This window comes from Rhamphochromis sp. 'chilingali' (genome assembly GCF_963969265.1).
Source record: "Rhamphochromis sp. 'chilingali' genome assembly, chromosome: 14".
Classification (NCBI taxonomy): Eukaryota; Metazoa; Chordata; class Actinopteri; order Cichliformes; family Cichlidae; genus Rhamphochromis; species Rhamphochromis sp. 'chilingali'.
Genome location: NC_137941.1, coordinates 2,948,647 through 2,976,191, shown reverse-complemented (window position 1 = coordinate 2,976,191; position 27,545 = coordinate 2,948,647). Strand labels below are relative to the sequence as shown.

The 27,545-nt window shown below is 40.0% G+C and overlaps 1 protein-coding gene across 1 annotated transcript in view; it reads right to left on the bottom strand.

Moving 5' to 3' along the window:
- Nucleotides 1-26,610, bottom strand: part of pth2ra (parathyroid hormone 2 receptor a) — a 63,848-nt gene extending 37,238 nt beyond the window's left edge. The window contains exons 1-6 of the mRNA XM_080902665.1: nt 26,311-26,610; nt 17,041-17,146; nt 15,103-15,213; nt 14,319-14,443; nt 10,599-10,696; nt 4,406-4,589 (exon numbers count right to left, since the gene is read on the bottom strand). Of these exons, the coding sequence (XP_080758791.1) occupies nt 4,406-4,589; nt 10,599-10,696; nt 14,319-14,443; nt 15,103-15,213; nt 17,041-17,146; nt 26,311-26,397 (711 nt within the window). The 5' untranslated portion in view covers nt 26,398-26,610. The remainder of the gene's footprint in view (nt 1-4,405; nt 4,590-10,598; nt 10,697-14,318; nt 14,444-15,102; nt 15,214-17,040; nt 17,147-26,310) is intronic.
- Between the last annotated feature and the right edge of the window lie 935 nt (nt 26,611-27,545).

Sequence of the window (27,545 nt, the reverse complement as noted above, 5' to 3'; positions counted from 1 at the left end):
GGCAAACTTCAGACGGGCCTGGACATGCACTGGCTTCAGCAGCGGAACACGTCTGGCACTGCGGGATTTGATTCCCTGCCGTTGTAGTGTGTTACTGATGGTGACCTTTGTTACTTTGGTCCCAGCTCTCTGCAGGTCATTCACCAGGTCCCCCCGTGTGGTTCTGGGATCTTTGCTCACCGTTCTCATGATCATTTTGACCCCACGGGATGAGATCTTGCGTGGAGCCCCAGATCGAGGGAGATTATCAGTGGTCTTGTATGTCTTCCATTTTCTGATGATTGCTCCCACAGTTGATTTTTTCACACCAAGCTGCTTGCCTATTGTAGATTCACTCTTCCCAGTCTGGTGCAGGTCTACAATACTTTTCCTGGTGTCCTTCGAAAGCTCTTTGGTCTTGGCCATGGCGGAGTTTGGAGTCTGACTGTTTGAGGCTGTGGACAGGTGTCTTTTATACAGATGATGAGTTCAAACAGGTGCCATTTGTTAGATTTGTATTGTTGATTGTAGAGGAAGAACATTATATATATATATATATAATATATATACATACATACAGTATATACACTGGGTGAATGTGCAGTAGTAGCAGCTAGCAGGTGAATTCTGTACATTAATATGAATAGACATCTGACTATTTTACAGGATAGACAATATAAACATATTTAAAGTTAAAGGAATTGAAATGTACATTGTGCCTTGGTTTAGTGTCTGGAAGAGTCCTGTCTTAGTCAATTATAGATGATGTGAGCGGGCGGGTGTGTGTGTTTAGGGCACGGATGGCTTGGGGATAGAAGCTCCTCTTGAGTCTCTCTGTCCTTGCCCGGAAGATGCGGAACCTTCTACCAGATTGCAGAAGTTGGAACAGTTTGTTGCCAGGATGGGACGGGTCCTTCAGTATCTGCGCTGCTCTAGTCCGGCATCTCCTGGTGTAGGTGTCCTGAAGCGGGGGGAGAGCAATCCTGCAGCAGCGTTCTGCTGTACGGATCACTCTCTGGAGAGCTTTTTGGTCCTTCACACAGCTGTTCCCAAACCACGATGTCATGTTCTGTGTGAGGATGCTCTCCACAGCGCCTGTATAGAAAATCCTGAGGATCTTTGGAGAGACCCTGAACTTCCTCAGTTGTCGTAGGTGATACAGGCGCTGCCTAGCCTTTTGGTCTGGACCTGAATGTGGGCAGCCCATGTCAGGTCTGAGGAGATGTGAACACCAAGATACTTGAAGGACTGCACCCTCTCCACTGGAGCTCCATTGATGATAATGGGCTTGTAGTCTCTGTGCTGACCCCTTCTGAAGTCCACCACCAGCTCCTTGGTCTTGCTGACGTTCAGCTGGAGGTGGTTGTCCTGGCACCACGATGCCAGATTCTTCACTCAGTCCTGCTACAGTCCAGCCTGTGCATTCACTCGGGGACCAAACAACTCCTAAGTGTGCCACATATATGATTTGTTTACCTCCACTGTGTGGAGAATAGTTTGACACTAGAAGTCTGCTCTCACATTCAGTGGGGAAACCTTCTCACAGGGAAGAGTCACACACTGAATTAATGTTTAAAGGAAAAAGCAGTGAGACTTCTCCTGCAATGCAGTCATTGCAGGAGAAGTCTCACTTAAAACGTTACTGCCTCTTATTTTCAGTCTGGGATGTGAAAATAGGACATTTTCTGTGGAAGTGTCCTGCCAAAGGTGAGAATGTGTTTCCACCCATTTCCATATATATATACACAATCTTGCAGAACTCATGCAAGTAGATGCTTTATTATACATCACAGGCAGTATGTGATGGTATAGGTTGTGGCTCCGACTGTCTCAGACTCAAAGGCTGAGTCATTCAAGTATTCAAGTGATTATCTCAGTTTCCTGGAGCAAATATGCTCCAGCTACAGGTAAGTGGACTCTAAACGAAAGGTTTCACCTTCAAACATGTTGCTCATCAATGAATATTCATTGTATTTCCTTCTGGAACTTTACGTTTTCTTACCAGATCACCTTATTTAATCATTTAAATTAACAATAACTGATAATTTATGGGACAGGGGTGGGATTAAATAAGTGTATACTTCTTCCCACTCCCTTTCAACATGTAAATTAATCAGAATGTTTTTTTGTATGTAATTTGTATAGTATATTTTTTTTCTCTCATTTCTTTTCTAAATGTACTTGTATATTGTTCACATGTTGAAATAAATTACCAATCAATCAAAAAAAAAAAAAACAAGCTTATGAGGGTGGAATTGCTCCTCTGAATAATATGAATACATTTAAATAACTAAATCAGCTGGTACAGTAAGTGCAAACCAAATAATTAATACTAACAATGCTGCTTACAAGACTCTAAGCTTTAAACAGGAAAAACAAGCTCTGCTCTTGTTTGCTACAGCAAGACAAATGAAATTTAAATACCAAATACAAGGGGTCTGTAGCTGGGATAATAATGTAGTCTAAAACTGGTGACTTACACAAATTAAATACACACAAATGGAAGAAAACCCAGAATAAACAAACAAATCTAAAGTGAATGCCATTTCTCGTTGCTTACGTGTTCATGTGGCTTCAAAGAAAGGAAGAAAAAAAATCGGGACAAAAACCTTTCATCTGCTCACTTTAACAATGTCTCATCCTTCTTTTCAAGGACAGAAAAACCTGTAACACAGCCAGCAGTTCTGTTTCATGTCATCATGTTATCGGTACACATAAACACCCAAGTCACCTGTTATTAACATCATAATTAGGACTAATAGAGCTGTTTACAACATTCAAATTAACCTACGAGGGATCAAGCAAAAAAAAAAAAATGGATAAATAAATAGAATTGTTAACCCATCCTCTGAACGTCACACAGGTTGAATGTATCTGCAGTACCGTCAAACCATTAGAAGTTTTGGCGTCACTGTCTACATCAAGCTGCTCGGGGTTATAACTGAATCAGACTCCATTTTATTAGACATTTCTCTCTGTTTTTGTTTCATAGAAAATTCTCTAAAAACATCCCATCGTTGTGTTCACTGTGTACTGTTCCGCTTCTTCATATTCAGATCCACATCTCCTGCGACATTCAGTTCATGATTATTTTGTGGGGATTTTTCATTAACGTTTTTGTTGTTATGGTGTCCACCTGTGCTCTGTGGTGCTCTCTGTCGTGTTTTATTTTGAAAGTGTCTTGTTCTGCTTCCTTTGTCTGGTTGGTTCAGTCTCAAACATCAACCCAGTGATCAAAAAAAACACAAAACCCTTGCTGACTTCAGTGACATCACCTGATTGGTCAGCAGCAGAGCTTTGACGTCAACATGTTTAAAGACTTCCTGTCTGATGTTAAGGACCTCACTTTGAATCGTGGGACTTTTGCTCAATGTTTTGGGTTTTTTGGTCTCGAGTTCTGTTTGTTTCTTTGTTTCATCTTTGTGTTTTTCTTCTTAGTTTGTTCTTATTTTATTCTCAGTTGTGATTCGGGGGGGGGGGGGTTAGCTTAATCTTGTCTTGGGTCTAAATCCTGGCTGCTGCACAGCCGTGACATTGACATTGTCAAATAACCTGTTACTCATTTTTTTAATTCTTCTGATTTTATTTAAAGTTTGGGGTGGTTGCTTTGCCCAAAGATTTTCTGTTCTTAACTTTTTTTTCTGTACTGGATTTCTTCTGAGGCAACCCATGTTTAATGTCCCAGCACTGTATTGTGTGAGTAATTCCCTCAGGCCACTCTGCAGACGTTTGGACTTGGAGAAAGTTTGTACGAAGGCTCAAAATATCCACCAAAGGGTCCTCGCGCACTTGACAAATTGACCGTGGGACACCCCTAAGCCCTCACAGACTTAGCTGGATGATGCTTCAAGTGTGTGAGGGTGGACACTGAGATTAGGTCTTTTTCTTTGTGATTTCATGATTGTTTCCACCTGATCCTCATCAGCCAATCAGCCCTGTGTGCATATTTATTCATGTGTTGCCGTCTGTTTTTGTTAGCTTGTTTGTTTACGAGCGCTTCAGCAGTTCTCACTGCTTTCCTTCCTTTGGCACGCTTTCTGATGTTTGAGTTTGTCATTTCTCTTGGATTAATTTTACCCTACTGTGCTTTTTTTGAGGATTTTTATAATTCAATCAATACTGTTTTTTTTATTTGCATCTGAAAAATCAGGTTCAATTCAAAAAATAAATGCTGCAAATTCATCCTGTGAAATTATATGGTTGGTGTGAACGGCTGCATTAAGATCTGAAGTATATTAATGTGCAAAATATTTGCATGAATTTTATATGTCCAGTGAGTAAAATCTATTATTCTTAGAAATACACAGAAACAAAATCTGGCTTTGTTGTGTAATGACACCTGATGATCCTGATTAAAGTCACTCATTCCAACAAACACTGTACCACATCTCTAATTTGGATCTTATTTAATGTGCATGGTACTTACATACTGCGACTTGTCCAGTGATGCTATGCTAACAGTTTTTAAGCTGTCGAGCAGAGCAGAGTCCAAGTCCTGCAATCCCGCCCTGGAATACACAACTTTGTCCTTCACGAAGATGCTGACTGCTCGTAGCATGAAGGAAACAAAGAGGTGCATGTGGATGTAGTTTCTGGTGCAGTGAAGACGCCTGCCACACAAGCAAAGACAAAGTTATAAAAACTGCAAAGCATTTCTCATAAATGATGAAATGAGTCCAAGGCTACCCTTGTGGCACTGTTGAGCAGAAATGCAAAAAAGTATAAAAACATGATCTCATGACCACAAACACCAGTAAAGCCGGAGAGTTTAAACGATCTTCTTACCTCCTGTGTCATCTCTGTAATGTCAGCTATAGGAGTTGAATGTGTATATGTGTGTTCCATTTAACAGAAAATAATCCACCAGTTTTATGCAACATTCAGCCTCAACAGGAAGAGGAGCTGGTGAATAGTAGATAAACAGAGCTGACAGAGGGGACGAATCCTCAGCGATCCTGTCTATTTCTGTCAGAGGAGTGAAACTGTCGATGCAGCACATGCCTGCCCTGTAAATCATCGACGTACAGAGCACCGTGACACACAGGTGTACTGAGTTTTTCCACCGTATGGCCGGTAAAGAAACTGTCAAGGATTTTCAAACTGTCTCATTGTAAGCACGGGTCTCTGGCTATATAACTGTGCAAGGATAAGAGTACGCCTCTGTTAAAGCCAGCGCAGCACTTCTATATCTCTGTTCTGTTTTGCTGCAGTAAACACAGAGAGCATTAAAAACTGTAAAGCCTTGCAAACAAATATTCACTATTTAAGTATTAGTGTTGCTGTCACTGCTCCTGTTGTTCCTGCATATAATTACCATGAGCAGTACAGGAACATGAGGCAGAGAGAGGGGGGGGGGGAACAAATCCTTGCAAACTCCTGTTAAACGAGTGGCCAAGTCATTGTCTTCAGGGTTGAAGATGATGCAACTGTTTGGTGTATTTTACTCAACAGTTGGGGTTTGTTCAAACGTGTGACTGAAGCTCAGCTTATGTGTTTTATTCTTCCTTAATTGGATTTTAAGAAGTGGTAAACTGTGGTAGAGAACACCGAGGCAGCTGCGCTCCGACGGACCTTTCAAACATGTGTAGTGTTTATATTTCATGCCTTCACAGTATGATGAATTCATAATGTCTCCACCTAATTTTCAACTGCAAATGTATAAAGTAAGTTTAAATAACCAGATGTTTTTTCCATAATTTATTTTCAAGACAGCAGGGAGGAGGTTGTTGTTGTTGTGTTTGTGTTTTGTTTTGTTGTTTGTTTGTTTGTTTGTTTGTTTTGGGGGGGGGGGGATTAAGACACTTTTTGATGACCATTATCTTGTCCTGTTTTACCCAAATATGACAACACAACAGCCATACAAACATTATTTATTATTTATTTTAATGAAAGTGTAAATGACAATTTATATAACCATGTTTAACCCTTACATCAGTTAAACACTGTCCTCACTCCTATATACTACCATCTATAATTGGCAGTATTATTTCATCATCATCACTCAGACCACAAAACGTTAAAAATAATGACTGCAGACTCGTCTCTGCATTCAAACTGCTGTCAAACATCAAAACTGACTTGAAGTTTCTGATACTTCAAAACAATTAATCCCTGTGTGTTTTTGTTTTTTCCTACTCTGGAAAACACTGCACTGCTCAGCACAGCTGACTGTGGCTTGCATAGGGTTAATGTACTGCAGCTCTTTAAAGGGCGCTTTACATTTTCTAACACACATTGTGTACATTATCGCTAGAGACAAAAACTGAGGCAGACAGCAGCGGGAGCTTTGAGGGCTGATAAAGAATCAGAATCAGAGATTTGTCGGCACTTTAAGAAGTCAGAAACACTGGATTTAAGGCCTGTATTTGTCAAACGGAGCCTTGATGGCTCTTTGAAATTTCAGCTGCAAATGATCCAGAAAATGTGCTCTGTTTGAAGTTTCCCTTTTTAAACATGCATCTCTGATCACCTCGGGCACTTTAGCATCTGAAGAGTAAGAGGATGTTTACTCAACTTTCAGCTTCCATCTCTCGCAATCAAATCCAGCAACCCAGTCAAAACTTGGTGTTAAAATCAGGAGGAAGTTTACCTACACACAGAATACCCATCAGTGGTGGCACAGAGCTCATTGTTCTGGATTATTTTTATGCAGAAGGCAGGAGAGGTGCTTCTAAATGGGAACGTGTAACACTGGTGTTGCATAAATGACCAGTTCTTACACTCAGGTTTTAAATCTTAAGAAATGCCATCTTCAGTTACCGGTAAGTGGGTTTTTGTGTGATAGACAATTTCAGGTGGGCAGGGATTTCGAAAAGGTTTTTGAAGTGTTGATGGGATTATTACACCTACCGTAACACGCCATAATAAATCTGGAGAGCCCTGCCAGTGGAACTGCAAAATCAAAGGCAGTTTGAAATGATCGCCTCCTGTTTACTTGCATCTCTCTCAGGTCCATGTGAAACGAGGTTTTCATCTACATCAAAGCTTTTATTTTCATAATTTAAAATATTTCTTTACACTTGTTTGAATCCTCTTATGTAAGGAAGCAAGCGGTTACAGTAAGTCACATAATTTGCAGAGTCTTTTTCAGATGAATGTGGTTGGCTGCTCCGTCTCCAGTTACCGGATCATTAGAGGTATCTTCCTGTTGCTTGGATATAACCTGCCTTCAAAAATACTAAAAATAACTGAGCCCATGATTCTGCAGTTTCCTTTTCAAGGTTACTTAAAATAACATCATTCAGAAGCTGTTATTCGTTAGAACTAATCAATTTAAATCGAACCAGTTAAGAAATTAATTTACCCTAATCAGTGATGGACATTGATAACTTTGATGGCCATTGTGATTTTGAAGATCAGATTCTGTATCCATTCCTTTACTGGTTTCCACAGATGTTCAGCAAACCACTTTTGTTCCCAGAGTGCAGAAGCACAGCAGGAAAAAGTCCTTCATGTGGTCCAGGTGAAAAGCTCCACTGGCACCACTTTCAACATTAATAGTGTGAATGCCGTGACTGAGATCCTGTTTCTCTGTAAACTTTAATCTTCTACTTTATTCTAGTTGCTCCGTTTCTTTGCCGCTTAACTACTCCCTCAGTTTTCATTCGATTTTCACCATTCAAATTTTAAGCTCTTCTGCTCATTCTGCTAATGCCAGCTATATCTTTTGGTGCTGATAACTTTTATACTTTTTGAAATATTAAGCTTTCTATGTCATTTTTGACTCATTTGAATGAATGGGACCACATTAGCAGTGTGATCACCAGGTTAGCTTGCCGGGCTGAGCTGTGTTTTAGCTCAGTGAGATGAGCAGCCGTTTTCAGAGCAGGAGGGTTCGAATCCCGCAACATTTTTTTCAGTAAACACTTTAACTTTTTTAACACTTTTCAGAACAAATTTCAGCTTCTACACCCTTTTCAGCAGAAATTTTAGCTTTTTCACCTCTTTTCAGCACAAATTCCAGGTTGTTCAGCGGTTTTCTTCACCTATTTTCAGCAGAAACTTCAAGTTCCGCTCTTTTCAATTTCAATTCAATTTCAGCCTCTTCTGCTCTTTCAGCAGAATTTCAGCCTTTTTGCCTGTTTTGAGTATACAGTTCTGCTTCTTCACCTCTTTTCAGCACGATTCAGCTTCTTCGGGACCCTGCACATTTTTTCTCTCACCATATCTGTCTTTGGGACAAGAACTAGTTTGGCTCAGTGAGATGAGCAGCTGCCGTGAGACCTGGTGGTGCAGGTTCAAATCCTACCTGTGGCTGTTGTCACACGTCTTCTCTGCTTGCACTCAGTGTGCTTTATTGATATTGTTCAGTGTACCCTTTCAAATACAACGGTTTTCAGCAAAGACTTCAGTTTCTACAAAGTATTTTCAGCAGATAGTTCTCCTTCTGCTGTTTTCAGATTCCACTACACGGCATTCACACTGCATTTTCGCAGGAAATGCAACTTTTTCTAGATTAATTTCTTAATTTAAAAAAAGAAGAAGCTTGGAAACATATCCAAATAAAAACTACTACAAAACCACTATTTACAATTTCTTTTGGATGACATCTTTCTTATGTATTTGTGTTTTATCTACAAGGCCGTTTATTTTTCTTTATTTGGATCACAAATGTAAAAACCTGTAGCAGTCATGGATAAATGCCGGGGTTCTGGTCAGAGTCAGTCTGACACATATTTTGTTAAAGCTAGCCATCGGTCCGATCCCTTTTTCAAGAAGAAGGCACAAGTCGATGTTTACAGTGTATTTACAACTTCAACAGTACACCGTATCAACAGAGAGATTGCCCCTTTCACACTCAGTCCCACCAAAATCTAATTCTCAGTCTTTCCAGCCAGGCTGTTTGCAACAGTTGGCATGGTATTGACTGCTTACCAGGATCCAAGCTCTGTGCAGATGGCGATGCAGGGAATGACGAACTGGAGGGGAAGTGTGCACGACTTTGTTTTGAATTCTTGGATCTGGTAATTAGGGATGTGTTTGCATGACACTACACAGGATGTGACTTGTATGCTAACCTTATAGCCAGATAAGAATGGCTCCCTGTGTCCTTGTGTATATTGTTTAGTATGTTCTCATATTTCTGGTATTTTCTGATTGATTTCTTAATGTTCTTAGTTTGTTTATGATTGTCCAGTTTTTTATTCCTGGTTTATAATAAGTGTCAGTTCCTATTTTGAGTTTTTCTTGCACCGTTCCTGTTGAGGAACACAGGATGCCTTTGTTAGTTTCATTTACCTTTGCAAAGGGGTCAAACAACATGCCAGTAGCCTGCATTTTGACCAAGAGGGACTGCAAGCCTAGAATATTTATACAGACAAGCTATCTTTCTGCCATGGTCCGAGCGCTGTGTAATAAAAGATAACTCGTACATCAACACGTGGTATTTCTGAAAGATTACATGGAGACAGAATATGACAGCATGTCAGAGCCTTTCATTCGGCACGGTCAGCTTGACCCGGAGAAGCAGGGGTCTTAAATTTTCCATTATGTTCCTTCAATCTTTCGTTCTTTGTCGTTTGTCCCTCTCATTTCCCTACGCTTATACATTTGCCCTCTCTGTTCGCCCGTGCCTCTTAATGTTTCAGTATCTGTGTCTAGTAGTTTTCTATTTCCTCTTTTATTTTCCAGCCTGATTTCCCTTCATGGCATTGATTAGTTTTACTTCCACTTTGTGTTTATCATGATTGAGCTCGCCTGTGTAATCCCCCTCACCTGTTCCTTGTGTGTATTTATAGTATTTGTCTTCTTGCAGCCTCCCTGCATGTTTCCCTCTCTGCTCTTCTTGGCTTTAGTTACTTTGCATTTTGGACTCTGTTCTCTTTTGGATTTGTTATTTTTGGGCTTTGATGAGACACGGCTCACATTTTTGTTCTGTCCATTCTGCCTCTGAAAGCTGCGTTCTGGGTACTCATATCTACGCTCCAATACGACAGGACAAAGTAAAAAATTTACATCAACTGTCGAAACTTTCAAAAATGTGGCTGTGGTTCTAAAATAATTGCTAAGGGAAAATCTTGGCTCCTGAAGGTCAGTTTTGCTACATCTACTGCTGCACTGCCGCTGAACGTCAACACTGCACATAAAATGATCTCTACTTGTCTCATGTGGACATACAGATGAGTCATTATTTATTCTGCTAATCTCTAACATGTCCAGTAGAGTGGATGTGTTTTAGTTTAGATCTGTAATGAGCACATCTTACATTTCCATATGCAGATGTGTGAGACGGCAGCGTCCCCATCACCACACTCTAAATTAGACTAATTAGCATTCTGCCATTTGAAGTATACTCAACTCTGCATCCTCTAGATGTGGTTCGAAACGGTACATGAGGCAACAGGACACAAATATTCCAGCTGACAAGGGAGCTGACAGAGGCATCACAAGAATATAAATATCCCGGCTGCTGGGGAATTTTCATAACCTGTAAAGTTCAAGTCAGTAAGGCATTAAATGTTGCTGTTATTTTTAAGTTCCTGCCACTGCTGATTTTCAGAATCCAAAGCAGGATGTGCAGCAGGAGTCCGGCTCCCACTGATGTGTTTTCTATCTGCAGAAGCTCAGATTTGACAAACTGCAGTTTATGATTTAAGCAAAAACAAAAACTGCTCTCTTACCGGAAGTATCCAATGATCATGATGGCCACTAGCAGAGAGCTGAAGGACACGGCATAGCCAATGGTATACATGACGTACAGCCGCTCAAAGAAGTCTTGCTGTGACAAGAAAGAGAGACATTTCCTATTTAGTCAACTTCTGAACAAGACTGGTACAATTTACACAATCATGACTCACAATGGTATGGTGGAAAAAATGGGGCTTCAATGAGAACATGGAAGCCCAGCACGAATGGAGTTTAATTAAAACAGAAAAATGAGTCAGCATTACATCCCTAATCTTTGATAGAGTAGAAATTACTTCAGGAGTTTTAGCAGCAAATCCATTCCCTGGAAATCTAAGATAATGTAATCTCTACGAGGAGTGGTTAGGCTCAAAGCAGCCAGAAGATCCAGCTGATACCAAAAACAAAAGATGGCTATAAGTCTCTCTTCCTGGTAATGTTTTATTTTCAGAGCAGATGACATCCCCAGGGTAGTGTGGTTGCTTAGATGAATAGGTTGAATATGAAAAGCTGTGTGGAGTGAAATTAAAAGGCTAATTTTATAAGAGAATTATTAATTTTCTTGACAAGATTTTAATTCTTTGTAAAGAAAAATGATGATGGAGGGAAATTAAGGCTGAGCTGATCCATCATTTATAAAGCGACAGACCTGGAAGTCTTTTTGTTAAACACGCCTCAAACTAAATTTGAGATATTAAGCACATGTTAGGCTTATCGTTAAAAAGCTGTACCAGTCGCTCAAAGTCAGTTGTGATTTCACAAAAGCTGCAATCGAGCCAAGTTGGGTGAAGGACTCGGAGGCTTGTAGATTTGATTCTTCTATCTAAAGCAAGTTTGTGGAGAGCTTTTAGCAGGTTGGAGAGGCAAACTTTTTTATTTATAAAGTTACTATTTTTTTTATTGTTTTCATGGAAACAGCCCAACTTTCTATAATTCAACACTGAATGGAAGCTTGTTATCTGTTATCACTCGGCTGCAATTTGTCACTCCTCCAAACTCAAGTGTCTCAGTAAAGCAAAGTCTCTGCAGCAGCACGTCGACTACTTTTTGTTTCCTACTACAGTACACCCACTCCTGACATGAGGCATCCAAAGCTGGCAATTAGCCGGTGAACACAGCAGCAGTTAGCAGCTAAAAAGTCAAATATTTCCCCCTGGAGCTGTTAGAGACGCACACAAAAGACCTAAGAAAACACATGGTAACGAGTCCAAATACTAATGATGCTCCATTTATCTGTCTGCTGTGTGAATATGTGTGTGAATACACTTACAAAAGCTGCTTTAAAAGGTGACGTGAAGACATATTAATGTCACTAATGTAGTGTCAGGTTGGATAATCCATTTATTATTCATCTCTGTCTCTCTTCCACAGCATGTTTTTATCCAGTCTTCCTTCTCTCACCCCACCCAGTCGCAGCAGATGGCCCCGCCCCTCCCTGAGCCTGGTTCTGTTGGAGGTTTCTTCCTGTTAAAAGGGAGTTTTTCCTTCCCACTGTCGCCAAAGTGCTTATTCATAGGGGGTCATATGATTGTTGGGTTTGTCTCTGTATGTATTATTGTAGGGTCTGCCTTACAATATAAAGTGCCTTGAGGCGACTGTTGCTGTGATTTCGCGCTGTATAAATAAAATTGAATTGATTAACATCTTATATGTGTAGCAGGCAAAACAAGAAAAGGGGAAAAGTAACTGAAAGTAACTTTTAGATGAAATATGAGAATTTAAATGGCTGTAAACAGACGGATGGCGAGATGAAAATTTCTCCAATTATTGAGATTTTGTATCCTTTTCTGCCTTCAAATGGCTAAAATATCAAAATCTGCAGTTAAAATTGATATTTTCAGAATGAATCATACCAAACAGCACACTAATCACTATGGCGGATGCTAGGCTTTATTGATTAATATGTTTGAGCTTCAAGAGATGCAGATTGTCTGAATGATTACATGTTTTTAAATTTTATTTATTTTTTGGTTGCTTGGAGCACAGTGTCCTCATTTGTCCTGAAATAATTCTGCTATATGATTAGTCACCAGCTTCTGAGAACACTTTGTTTGGTTTCCTTATCAAATGTCTGCTTTGTATTTTATTGGGGGGGCATATCTGGGCGGACGGTACCGTAGAGGATGTAAGAAATGCTTTTTGGAGCTGATTACTGAGTAGAAAATAAGACTGTCATAATCCTGCTGTACAAAAGTTAGCAGTATTTCAGATTTCCTTTAATCATTTTTCTTCTACAACCTGAGAAGGAACACATAATGAACAGCTAACAACTCATAAATATGCAGCCTTTGATGAGAGCCTGAAAGCTGTGTTAAAGGATAACAAGTAAAAAGGGTGAGAACGTGAGCTTCGGAGGATGAGGAGCTGTTTGGTTGTTAGACACTCGAGGTAAGAATATGAAGCTCTGCACCACAAAACAGATGTTTGTGTAAGATGGAGCAGACGGGGCAGCAGATGTTTCAGAGAACATCCAGGCTTATTCACAGAGGTCTGCTCTATGTATGTTTATTGACCTGTGTGCAACACTGCGCGAGGCTTGATTCACCCCTCGTTTATTTACATTCAGATGGGAAAATGGAAGATATGGCAGCAATTTATCGAAACATGGAAACAGTATGTGAGGTGAAAGCACAGTTTGTACATTTTGAAAGAGCTTAAAAGTCAAAGAAATTGTATGGCTGCTTTTTTCTTCAGCACAGCCTGAATGCTGAAATCAGATGCTTTCCAGATAGGATTACACTGTAGATCTAAATCTAATGGTACTTTTCTGCGTTCATATTTTCAGTCGTTTTAACAAGCTCTCCAGCAACACTGGCTGAAATCCAGCTCCAACCCATCACAGAGTGTTTTACAGACAAGTGTAGATACTCGGTGTACCTCCCCAGACCTCCTACAGACAAACCGATGAAGATCTGAACCAAATATTTTCAAATTTAGATTCATCACTCCACTGACTTCCAGCCCAGTTGTCTCTTGTCTAAAGCACACATCAGGCGTTCCTCCCGCTTCCCTTCTCTAAAAATGACTTCTTGACAGCCACCCTTCCATTTCTGATGAGGCTTCGGTGAACAGCGGGTGGATCAGCTGAAGGTTCAGGTGCATCTCTCAGCTCCTGCGTCGGGTCTGTGTGGCTCTCAGACACTGTTCATCTGCAGTGGATCGTTTTTAGGCCTGTCACTTCTTCTTTTGTTCTCCACTTGTCTAGTGTCCTTAAAATTTTTAAGAGGCAACAATGCCAAGTTTTCAGCTTATAGCAGCGTGTTGGTGTAAAAATACTATTTCATGCCTGACAAACTGTGTTATCTTTGGCATTTTTCATGGTTTCAGCTGAAGAAACAGGAAGAAATGTGTCTTTGCAACAGGCTGCTTGTAATAAAGTGCCAAAAGATACAATTTAAATTTGGTTCTTTGTTGTCTCTTGTCTGTTTTAGACACATCTAGTTGCTTCATCTCTTGATTTAGGACCTTTTTTGTTTTGTTTGAATGATTCAAAGCCAGTGTTGAGTTCCTTAATAATAGGGAAAAGGGTGGTGCAGTGGTGTGATCGTGCAGTATGCACCCGGGAAAGGTCGTCAGGCTTAAGTTAAGGGAAAGTCTGGCTGCTTGGAAGCAAAATGTACAGAATGAGGGGTAGCTGGAGACTTTTACTGTATACTCACAATGGAAAACATTTCACACATACAGCTGCAACTTTAATATTTTATAGCGATACTTACTCTCCCATCTTCGTCACTGAAGGGCTGGAGAAAGCGTAAACACTCTGAGTAATTGGTCCATGTTTTGTTCCACTGCTCCACAAAGACCCAGGAACCGTTGATGTCACACTTCCTGTAAGCATGTCCTACAAAATGCCCATTTTAAAAATAAAAAATAATTTCACTCAAACAAAAACACCTTTAAAAAGGTTTAAGTAACTAATGCATAAATGGCCCAAACACATCTATTCTTACACAGGTGATCTGAAATTATTAATCACAATGAATAATAAAAACTACACCTTAGTTCCGTGTCGTGTATAAAAGGGAAAAAAATCATTTTTAATGCCTTTAAAAACCTTTTTACCTTCAATTCATTGTGGCTTTCACATCAGGGGAAGAACGGATGTAAATCAAACTATTAAAACATTAATGTTGACGCTCGATGTGATGGACAGAGTTCGATCCACTTTAATTCTTTAATTTTTTTTCTTTGTGGCCTGAATATGAAGCTGAAATTATTCAAGAATCCTGCTGTAAGGACCAAAAAGTTTCACTAATTATCCACCAAATATGATGTTCCACTTTTCTGTGAAGAACACATCAGAGCAAAATTTCTCAAAAAGCAAACTTTCATCTTGTCCAAGACCTTCAAAATCCTCAAAACTCTTTTTCGGATTGTACGCGCTACCTGAGAATATAACGAGTCATGCTGAAAATGCTTGTATTAGATGTTCGCTGAACAGTTTGAGTTTTTCTTTGCATGTTAAGCTCTAATTCGGTGCTGGAAAAGAAAAGTGTTAACCTTGGTGATTGAAGTCATAGATGTACGATGGGCAGGGGACCTTGGTGATGAGCCCGGGGGAGCCGTGGGGCCAACAAATCAGACCGTCCCAGTCTGGAGGGCACACCTCATCTGCAGTGAGAAGATGAAGAAGTCAACACGTCATCGATATGATACCCTCTGTTTTTCCTATGTGTGCTAGTTTGTTTTACATGCCAAGAATATGGACTTCTATCATATATATCCATTCACATTGTGATGCGAATAGGCTTGTACGCTCACAGGCCACTTTGTTAGGTGCACCTGTTCAACTGCTCATTAATGTCAGCTCGGCACATCATTTAGCCATGTAGACATGGTCACAACAACCTGCTGTTCAAAGAAAGGGGATTTAAGTGACTTTGAATGTGGCATGATTGTTGGTTCAAGAGAGGCTGGTTGGTTCAAGAGATGCTTTTCTCAGAAAATGCCAGCAGATCAACAAAGGTCTGTCATCCAGTGAGCGGCAGTTCCTTTGCACAAATGTCTCGCAGATGTCAGGAGAATGGCCAAACTGCTTTAAGCTGACAGGAAGGCAACAGGAACTCAAATAGCCCCTATTCACACCTGAGGTATGCAGAAAAGCGTCTCTGAATATAATACACCGAACCTTGAAGCAGAAAACCACACCGGGGCCGCTCCTGACAGCTAAGAACAGGAAACGGGTTATAATTTGGTGTCGCCACAACAAGACAATAAAAGATTGGAAAACTGTCTCGATTTCTGCTGCGATATTCAGATTCAGAATTTAATTTAAAAACAAACAAGTGTGGCTCCATCCCAGGTCACCAGCTCAGGCTGGTGGTGAAACGATGTGGCGAATGTTTATTTGGACCCACTGTTTGAATCCCACAGCCTACCTGAGCGTTGTTGCTGAGCAGGTCCGTCCATTTACATCCACAGCGTTTCCATCACCTGATGGCTGGGTAACGCTCCGTGTCACAAAGATGAAATCATCTCAAACTGGTTTATGAAACATGAAAATTAGCTCTCCCCAGTTGGTCTCAGAGCTTTTATTATTGATCTCCTTTTTAGTTTTCAGAGCAGAGATTACTGCTGTGCCTTTAATCTCCTAAAACCCGAATTCTTTCATGGTGTGCACTTTTAATTTCTCTTTGTTATTTGGGCTGATTGGGACCTGATGAATGTTTTTACCTGATTTTTGTTTGAGAAAAATGAGATCCACATATGAGGACATTTGTTTTAAATTTCAATAGAACAGTGGCAGTATAATGTCCTCATAAGTGGATATCAGGCCATTGTAGAGCAAAATTTAGTATTTTGGTCTAGACAACCTAAAATGTGATGTCCACATATGTGGATGCCAGGTCCTAGGAGGTTAAAACAGCAGTTTTAAAGGCCCGACTCTTTGTGGTGTCGGGCCTTTGCGGTGGTGACGACTTGGACACTCCAGAATGAGTTTCCTCATTGCCCTAAGCTTTTTGTTATGAATTCAGAATTTTAATCCACACCTCAAAGGGTTGATGATTTCAGCTTCCACTGACTGCTTCCCCTGTTACCCAACCGGGTTACAGAAGCCAGAGGGTGTGCTTTAAATCCTGGGTTTAGGTTGTAAGAATCACTTTTAGATACTCGTCAATTTTTTGCTTGCAAAAGTGGAAGCTCCATATACAAATACGACTCCCTCCTTTCTGCTCTCTGAGCACTGAGCATCCTTAATTGAGATAAGGAGTGCAGAAGAGTTTGTGGTCACATCAAATATTGATTTCCTTTTGTTTTAATTTTCCCTGTTTACTGACAGTTGGGAAAAGATGTTTAATCAAAAGTATTGATTCCATTATTTTTGGAATCGTCCTAATTTTTCCCCCATCATACAATTTAAAGTGTTGATGTTTCAGCTAAGCTCAAATGAGTTGAGTGTTGTTTTGCAGCGACTGTATCTGCGTGTATGGTTTGTACCTGTGGTTCCTGGTTCAGTGTTGGAGAGATTCTGGTAGCACTGCATTTTGATTTCATACAGGATGTACATCTGCTCCTGTGCAGAGAGCGGCCCATCAAACCCCATCTGTGGAGCACAGCAAACACGATCAGATCTTTGACCCTGTGCATACATGACTGTAAGTCACCATTTCCTGAAATTTCAACAACACTGGGAACATCTTCCTGCGTGCTGTGGGCCAGACCTGCTCTGCCCCAGGTCTTTGATTTTAATCTTGAACTGAGCATATATAAAAAATTATGTGAATTTTAAAATTAGAAACTCTTTGATGCATGTAAAGCGACTTCTTTATAGGTATTGTACAGGGTGGGCCATTTATATGGATACACTGTAATAACATGGGAATGGTTGGTGATATTAAAGTCCTGTTTGTGGCACATTAGTATATGTGAGGGGGCAAACTCCTCCAGATGGGTGGTGACCATGGTGGCCATTTAGAAGTCGGCCATCTTGGATACAACTTTTGTTTTTTCAATAGGAAGAGGGCCATGTGACACATCAAACTTATTGGTAATGTCACAAGAAAAACAATGGTGTGCTTGGTTTCAACGTAACTTTATTCTTTCATGAGTTATTTACAAGTTTCTCTTTGTTCACAGCCATTGACACGTCGAAGAGGTTAACACGTGAGGAGCGAAATTGTGTTGATATCTGGTGAACGCAGTAACCAGGTCATTGCAGCAGATTTCAATGCAAGACCCCCTACGAGACCACCCATCTCCCATGCTACAGTCAGCAAACTGCTTGCTAAGTTTCGTGAAACTGGTTCAGTGTTGGATTTGCCAAAATGTGGATGCAAGAAAACTGTCACTGATGAAGAAACATCAGTGGCTGTCCTAGCTTCATTCAGCAAGAGCCCACAGCGTAGCACTCGCCGCATGTCACTGGAGAGTGGCATTAGTCGAACATCCCTTCGGCAGATATTAGCTACTCACAGATGGCACCCTTACAAACTCCAGCTACTGCAGCATCTCAACGAGGACGACCCAAATCGGCGCACAGAATTTGCAGAATGGGCAAAACAAAAACTGGAACAGGGCCCTCAGTTCACGCAGAAGATTTTGTTCAGTGATGAGGCAAACTTTTATGTGAATGGTGAAGTTAACAAACAAAACCACCGCTATTGGTCTGACACTAACCCACATTGGATGGATCCTCCAAGACTGTTGGAACAACAAAAGTGATGGTTTGGTGTGGTATATGGGGTACAACGATAGTGGGTCCATTCTTCATCAATGGAAACCTCAAGGCCTCTGGATATTTGAAATTGCTACATGATGATGTGTTTCCCTCTTTATGCACTGAAGCTGGCACGTTCCCTGAGTTTTTCCAGCAAGATGGTGCACCACCACATTATGGGTGCCATAGATGAACAGTTTCCTGGAAAGTGGATTGGTCGTCGTGGGCCAGTTGAATGGCCCCCAAGGTCTCCCGATCTGACCCCGTTAGACTTTTATCTTTGGGGTCATCTGAAGGCAATTGTCTATGGGGTGAAGATACGAGACGTGCAGCACCTGAAACTACGGATACTGGATGCCTGTGCTGGCCTATCATGTGATTTGCTGAGGTCAAATGGCCCAGGATGCGAGTGGGCATTAAGGCATCTGGGAAGGATCTCAGATTATGGCTTTCAGGCCATCCAGCTCTTAATGTTCTTAATTAATAGTTAATGAATAACTAATAGATTTAAACCACATCGATTTTATGGCAATAAAAATAAATTATATTTTCATTATTATTAAGTTAAAGAAAATTATGAGTAAACCAAACTTTAATTTTAACTAAACAATCAGAAAGAGACGTGGAGGGAGAATAGCAGTGGGTTTGGAAGATAAACAGAAATGAGTGTTATATCACCTGAAAATATTGCAGAGAGGTAGAAGATAAATATTGAAGAGCAAAGCCCCCGGGACAGAGCCTCGAGGCACACCACAATAATCTGAATTATACTGATATATATATATATTTATTTGCACAAACTGAACAGCCGGAGAGGTACGAGAAAACCATGCGAGTGACTGTTTATGCCATTAGAGACTAATCTATAGCGGACGGTGTGGTGGGAGAATGTATCAAAAGCTGCAATAAGATCAATGAGATGAGATCCAACCTTGCAAAGCTAGTGTGGGGAGAATTTTGGGTGACATCTCTTCTCATGGAGAGTCCTCGATTCAATTTTTGCCTCACTTTCATCAATCAATGCAGAATTTAAAGCAGATTTTTTGTGGTGCATAAATTCTTGGAGACGAGCAATAATATAGATTCACTCTTCAGCTACTCACACGTTGCCAAAAGTTTAGGCCTTGCATATTTATACATTTAACACTTGGCATGAATGAAAATGAAAAATATATAAAGAATGTGCTGGTGAGATTATTACACTTATGACTTATGAAAAGATGATTCGCCCAAAAACTTAAATCGCCCTTTCTTAACACTGCTTTTCCTAATTTATTTAAATGATTTCTTTCTGTAGAAGTGAAAATGACTGAGATAACAAATGTATTAGAGTTTTTTAATGTAAAACATTTGCATTCCTTTTTCTTTTGCTCTCTCTTTCTGCCACAGCCTTTTTCTTTATGCAAGTCCAACATGCTTTCCATTTTGAGGCTGATACAGAAAATATACATGTGACCTGGTAAGATTGCTGTCACGATTCTTCCCCAAACGTGACCAGGATTGTTATTCAGACATCATACTCACATGTCAAACTGCTATCAGATTTGCATAACAGGGTGCATGTCTGGAAGTCGATCCAGTCGAGACTGTTTTGTTATAGTTTGGACCAAAGTGAAGAAGTGACCAAAGAGAGAGAGAGCTCTCTCTGAAGTGATGCTTCTGACATGACTAAAACAGGCATATCACTCACACATATTTCCTAAAAGCTTCTTTTAAAACCCCGACATCAGTTTTGATTGACTTCTTATACGAGTCTAAACAAAAAGAAAAATCGATTTTTGCCTTTATTTACTTTTATATTAACAGTATGCTTGCTTTATTCCTCAAAACGTAAGAAAAGGTCCAGAATCAGTGGATTCCAGTCATTCTTTCAGTGATTTTCAATCTTTTTTTGTTTGTTTCTTCTTTTCACATTGATTTCCATATACTTCACTTCCAGTTAATGTCTCATTTCTACGGAGCCCCGCAGGCGACATGGGAGAAAAAAAAATTAAGACGGACTTTTGCGAGATCTCACAAAACAAACTCGGGATCTCGCAAAACTAACTCGAGATCTCGCAAAAGTTTTAGCCGCAATCTTCGGATGCCGGCTTGAAGCCAACCGGGAGGTCGAGGCACGATGTGCCGGGAAAGCGGTGCTCCTCCCGGCTGTAGTAGGTCTCGACCTCCCGTTAGCTTCGAGCTAACGGGAGGTCGAAGGCCGAAGAATGCGGCTAAAACTTTTGCGAGATCTCGCAAAAGTCCATCTTAAGTTTTTTTCTCCCATGTCCCCTGCAGGCTCCGTACATTTCCACTCTCATAATTTGCTTCACTTCTTACAGAAATCTAAGACCTCTCAGATGTACTCCTCAAACTTTTAACATCCTTTTATGTGATTATTCCAGTTTTCCAAACCCAAGCCTGACATTCACTGAAAATCTAAAAAAAAGACGTCATTACAGCTTTAAGCCATCTCACAGCCTCTCCAGGAAAATAACAGTGTGGTTATTGTACCATGTCAAGCTTACAAACCCATGTACGATCATATATCCAACAGCCCATTAAGCAGAAGAATCAAACACGGTTAATATTCTTTGCAGATCATGTTTAAGATGTCTGTGTTTCAGATTTGAAGCCTTAACATTTCCCAGTAGAGTTAATTATAGTTAACATACTTTCAGAAATATGTTAAAGCTCCATCTGGAGTGTGGTAGGAAACTTGGACTTACTCTTAATTTATGCATGCATAAATTAAAGATACTGGAGGAGCCAACCGATCGACTCTCAGAATCGTTATAATGTTGAGCTAACACAAAGCATTTGGTAGAAGCTTAAGAAGGATTCCCACCATGTTTGTTTACTAAATTTTAACAACTTGTACATTAAGCACAAATTGGGGCAGGTTAAAAATTATTACCTAGAATATTTAAAACCTGAACAACAGTCTTGACTTTGCAGCCATTGTTCCCAGACCATTATTGTAAATCAAATCAAAAACCTCTGGAGTTCTTTGCTGTAACTGGTCATCTAAAGCATCTGGAGCATCTGGAGCCTACATAATTGATCACGTAATTGATCATTTGCATTTATATTTGTCTACTGGTGCAACTAAAACTGAGCCAATCATGTTGAACTATATCCAGCAACAGTTACTTTTACTTAAAGGCTGGAAAAGGAAGAAATTACAAGCAGCTACATGGGGAGGTCAATACAGCATAGTATTGCAATATTTTGTGCGCCAATATTGTATTGATACAGGAACATGAAATATTCAAATTTAATTAAAAAAACTGAAATACTTGAACCATGAATACCATGAACAAGAGAGCTCATGTTGCCTGATCGGAGGCAACCGAAACAGGTCTCTCGTATAAATAACACATTAAGTCATAGTGGGATTACTTTTATCAAGGTAAATTTACATAAATAAAGGTTGAATTAAAAAACATTCTGCAGGTTTGGACTGAATGCAGTCCCTCTAAGAGAGGTTGGTGAAGGTTTGCAAATAATTGCTATCTAATTTATAAATCCAGAAAGATTCAGTCTGAGTCTTTCTCAATGAGCACAACTGGAGGGGATTCAACACAGCTGGCTGCCAGTCAAACAGGAAGGTTGCTGTAGACAGAAACATGTGATTTACAATGATTTATCTCAGTTAACTGCTGTATTTTCAGAAAAATATTGCATTTAATTGCTAACTTGATCCCATTCAGATGCAGAAAGACTCCAACTTACAGCAGCATTTGTGGCATTTTCACCACATTTTTTCATTTTGCAGCAAAAAAAATAACTGTAGAGACAAAACTTACAGATTTTACTGGATAAAACAGATACTGAAAAAGTTTAACTTTGAGTTCATAATTTGGTGATAAGTCACATATATATATATATATATATATATATATATATATATATATATATATATATGGTCCCCGTGGTAATCAGAGCACTAGGTGCGGTGACTCCCAAGCTAGGCGAGTGGCTCCAGCAGATCCTGGGAATAACATCGGAGATCTCTGTCCAGAAGAGCGCAGTCCTGGGAACAGCTAAGATACTGCAGGACCCTCAAGCTCCCAGGCCTCTGGTAGAGGACCCGAGCTTGAAGGATAAACCGCAGGCAGGGGCGTGCTGGGTGTTTGTTTTTTATATTATTTTTTATTGCAACACTCGGCATATCGTAAAATTATTAGCTGTTAGCTGTTTTGCTGTTGCACATGCTGTCCACCAGAGGGCACACCTATTTTGAACCACAAAATGATAAGGACATGTGTGTTACATCTGTTAGAAAGGGAAAATTTGTTTTTAACATCAGCAGATATCAGTATTTTATGTCATCAGACTCTACGGTCAGGGTGGGTGTTTAGCTTTCCCTTCTGGGTGCGGCCCTCCACGGCTGTCGCAGTTTCTAATGCAGCACCTTGGGGAAAATTAATTGTCTGCTCTGCCGGATATAAACAGCGCTACAAATAAAGCTTGAGTCATAGGTGTAGATAATCCCAGTATGAATGAATAACTGGTTGAAACTCTTCTAGCAGCGATAACCTCAAAAAAAGCACTTCCTGCTGTAGCAGCTTATACCTTCAAAACCTTTTAGAGCCATTTTGGACCATAATTGCTTCAACAGAGCTCAGGTGGGGATTTTTGACGTCATTTCACAGTATCTCTACATCTATTCTATTTCTTGTACAAGCAGCTCTCCTGATACTTAAAGCCCTTATACCCAACCCTTCTTTTTTCACCTTGGAGAATAATATGTCCTGTGTTACAGTTGAATCATCATAACTGGGCCCCAGCTTTGTCAAAGGTAGCCACAGTACTAAATCAGCTCCCATTCATAGACAGATTTTCTAAATAGAAGGTGTCTGTGTCCCACACCTGAAGGCTTGTTCCATTAATTGGACTCCAGATTTACACCTTCCTGAGCCAAACAACCCAGCCTAAGCCCAGCCATCTCACTGAGGGTGGTTAGCTGGTACACAGCAGATGTTTGACTTTCAGTCTTGGGATAAATAATTATAGTGCCAGGCATCAGAATCAGTTCATTAAGTACATTTAAACCCCTGAAACTTCCTTCGTGGATCCTTTGTTAGATGCAGAAAGGAGCTCTCTTCTTTATTTCATACCCTAAAACTTCCCAGCGGGTCAGTGTGTTATTTTTAAAACTAAGGTAAACTGAAGCTGCTGTTTAATATGTGCACGCTTTATTTGATGTTGCAAATCAGGCTGACGTGTTCATCACTGACTCAGAGTTCAGCCAGTGAGCCTTGGTAGGCTTTACCTAATCTGACTCCAGACTCTGAATTAATCCCCACAATTTGTCCAACAATACAAAGAGATCTGACGTTGAACCCACTGATGAAACAGTTGAAGTAAAGGTTAATCTGTGGGATTAAGAGTGAAAGGTGTTATCGTCACACATCTTTGTCTTAGCCAGCTAAATATCTCTCTTCATGGAAAAAATGCATGTAAACCTGATGGCAGACATGGATGAAATTAAAGCAGCTGTACAGGAAGAAGATTGCACTTCACTTGCAAACTGAAGCAAAGACTTGAGTCTGATTAGCAGGCAACAGCCTGGAAAATGTATTTTAAAAAACACCTTTTTTTAAATACAATACTGACAAATTAAAGGAGGAGTAGCATCTGTCAGTGAAGCAAAAACCAAACAATCCCAACTTTCAATGACTCATATTTCAACATTTGAATCTATATGGCCGGCACTATTCATTATTCCATTATTGCTATTTGATATTCATATTATGAAATGATGCCTTGGCATCAGAAATGTTATTTTCTAGTTTTTATGTACACTCAGATCCTTCATCATCACAGAGGATCCAGTGCTGAAGCCGCTGTCCGTGGTGCTGTTAATGCAGGAACACTCTCCTGCCCTCGACAAGCTTATGCTTCACTATAAACAACTGGGACTCATCAGTGACTAATAGTACATCAAGTCTGGTGATTCATGTGTCAATTTTTTAGTCAGCCCAGCTTCGGGTTACATGCAAAATACTATATTCACATGCATCATCTTATTTAAAAAAAACAACAACAATTTAAGACAAATAATCTAAACTCAAACATACTGGTCTTGTTCCTAGGAGGCATTCAGTTTGGTTTTGCTTCATTACTTAAAAAAGTGAGGCTTAACAAACCCATCACAATGTGATCTGAAAGGCAGCTGATGGTTATTTTAGAACACAAAACTTATCAGATGTGGAACAAACTGCTCCTAGCAAGTTAAGCTCATAACAAATGCATCGCCTCCATCTGCTGTGCTGATATTGATATTGATTTTATGATGAAATGTGGAGTGTGCGTGCGTGCGTGCCTGTGTGGTCGCAAAAATCTACAGCACAAAATAACAAAATAAATGACTTATACACTTATACTGTTATATCTATCTATCGCTCGTTGTTGACTCCTATCGTACACACACACACACATTCATTCATATATATATATATATATATATATATATATATATATATATATATATATATATATATATATATATATATATATATATATATATATATATATATAGGGGAGACCGGGGATAGTTGTAACGTGGGTTAGTTGTAACACTTCCAATTTCTCCAATCAGGGCTACGTTTCAAATGATGTGACTCATCCTGTGCATGCCCAATTCAGTTCTGCTATCACATGTGAAAAATCAGCACATTTCGTCAAACACAGACAATTTAACACGAAAAAAAAGTAATTTGTATGCCAAAAAGTAAGTTTTTCTACTTTATTTCAATTTCTAATAGCATTATCTGCTTTGCAGTTAAACTCATCAAACTTAAATTATGTTATTTGTATGTCTATGGGGATATATTCTGTGTAGGTCTTTAGTGCTAATGTTTTAGCCGTTGGCTGTAATGTTAGCTAGTTCATGGCTATAGGAGTCTGGGTCAGTTGTAACAGCAACAGTCTGGGTTAGTTGTAACAATAATGCAGATGTTACAACTTACCACACTATTACTTTAACTTATATTAAACAAGTTTGTGAACGACATCAGCAGAGAGAGGTTCACTGGTCACTTTTGTATATGCGGTTAATGCCATTGGCAACACAATTCCTCCACTGTTTGTGTTCCCACACATACATTATGCAGACCTCTGTGTCAGAGATGGACCAGTAGGAAGTACTGGTAGTGGAAATAAATCAGGATGGGTGCAAGAAACAGATTTCCTCATCTTTCTGAAGCACTTTGCAAACCACACCAAGGTAAGCCATGATAAAAAGTAATGGAATTGCGATGCTGGTGAACAACTACATTTTTTCAGCTTCATTGTTATGTTCAAAATTGGTGCAAGAGTTGTAGGTTATAATGCCCACTGAGCCAATGAGGCCAAACTCAAGGAAGACCAACCAAAATTAATGAAATATTTAGTTGCAGAAAATTCCAGAATTTGTCTTTTTTGGGGGGTTGGAATATGTTCAAAAGCTAGATTTCTGCATTCTGTCACACACACACACAGCTACATAAATGGCTCTAAGTGCATTCATGTGTTGAATAAACAAAGATTACATGTTAATGTTTCGTTAGTACCCTTATTTCATTGTGTTACATTTCACCCCAGGATATGTTACAACTAACCCAGACTATGGGGTTAATTGTAACATTTCACTCTTTGTGTTTGAGGCCATACCATGCAATGGGTAATTGTGCTGCAGAGAAAATAGCTGCACTATTTAATAGCAGAGACATGTAAATACTTTGCATTACATTTTGAATCCACTACCTTAAACGAGCTCCAATTTACAGACAGAAATGTCAAAAATGTTACAACTATCCCCGGTCTCCCCTATATATATAACAGAAAAATGCGCACATGCACTATACTTGCATACATGGCTGGTGTTCTTTAGATTGCCTGCTGTGTCTGCACACAGGGGAAATGATGCATGGTGCTGGTCTAACATTATATAATGACAGTTTATATTCTCATGTTTCTGTCGAGCCTCTTTGGGCTCAATGGGGGAAACAATTGCTCAAAAATATGACTTTAGCAGCACAAACATGCCGCGTGCTGTGGCGCGTGCCCAGCATAACGTTTCTTACCTGTGCGTCAACCACAAGCCAACACAGGAAAAAGTTTGGGACTAATATCCATAAGAGAAAATTCATAGTTCGTCGATCTGCCTTCATCCCCGGCAGTGTGAAGAGAACACCAGGTTAAATAGTTAATTGTAAATCCGGCTTTCTTTCTTCACACCGGAGTATTTCGGGAAAGTTTAACCCAAGTTGTGGTCAAAACCTGAGCCGTCCGCGCAGTGGAAACGACAGCGGTAGTGGACAAAATCCCACGTTTCCCCACTCGGGAAATCCTGTCGTGCACCCATGAATGTTTCCAAAAAGGACTCAGAAATCACCACGGAGTCATCCCGGGCATAATCCTGGAGGAGCGGTGCAGACACCCGAGATTCCCGTTAAGTCTGTGATGTGACGCTCAAGCACAGCACGCAGCGCCCGACGTGTGAGCCGGGGGGGGAGAGGTGGGGTTCATATACAAGTGGTGTCATTCTGAAACATCCTCTGTCGTAAACACGCACAGCAAGGAGATGTTTTCCTTCTCCTCGCGCACTGATTCAGTGCCCTGGGTAGGAGCAGTGCCGCTGATTGCTTACAAGGGCGTGGGTTTGGTGTCAACACTGGAGGGCATTCATTAGGCGGGCAAACTTCAGATCCTTCCCCAGGAAACACCGAGCATTAAACAGGGAATGCTCTGCGTCACTTTGTGCCAGATTTTGGTGAAAAAGCTTAAATTCTGTAAAAATGCAGAAATATGGAAAACTGTTCTAATTCAATATAACTTACTGCTATCATACAAAATCATCGTAACGCGTTTTTGGCTCGTTATTTATATTACAGATGCGCGCGCACACCAAATCCAAAAAATGTGTAAAATGTAAATAAAACATTTGCAAATATTATATCCACATTTTATTCACATTAGAACACAAAAAACAATACCAATATTGGAAGAAGAAATTTTACTGTTTCGTGAAAAATATGAGTTCAATTTCAGTTTCACGCCAGCATTACATCTCAAGCAATGTAATGCTGGCTCCAGGAAAGGCTGGAAAATAAAGTGTTGCTAGAAAGAAGCGGCTAGGTTAATCGGCAGCTACTAAATTATGAAAGAATTTCAAAATAATGTTCACGGTGTAAAAATGTTAATAATGTGTGTAATATCAGAAAATCTGGAGAAATCTCTGTGCAAAGCCACGACTGATGAATCTTTCATCAGCCTGAACCTTGACCTTAAAAAACCACATTTTCTCAGTTTAAATTTG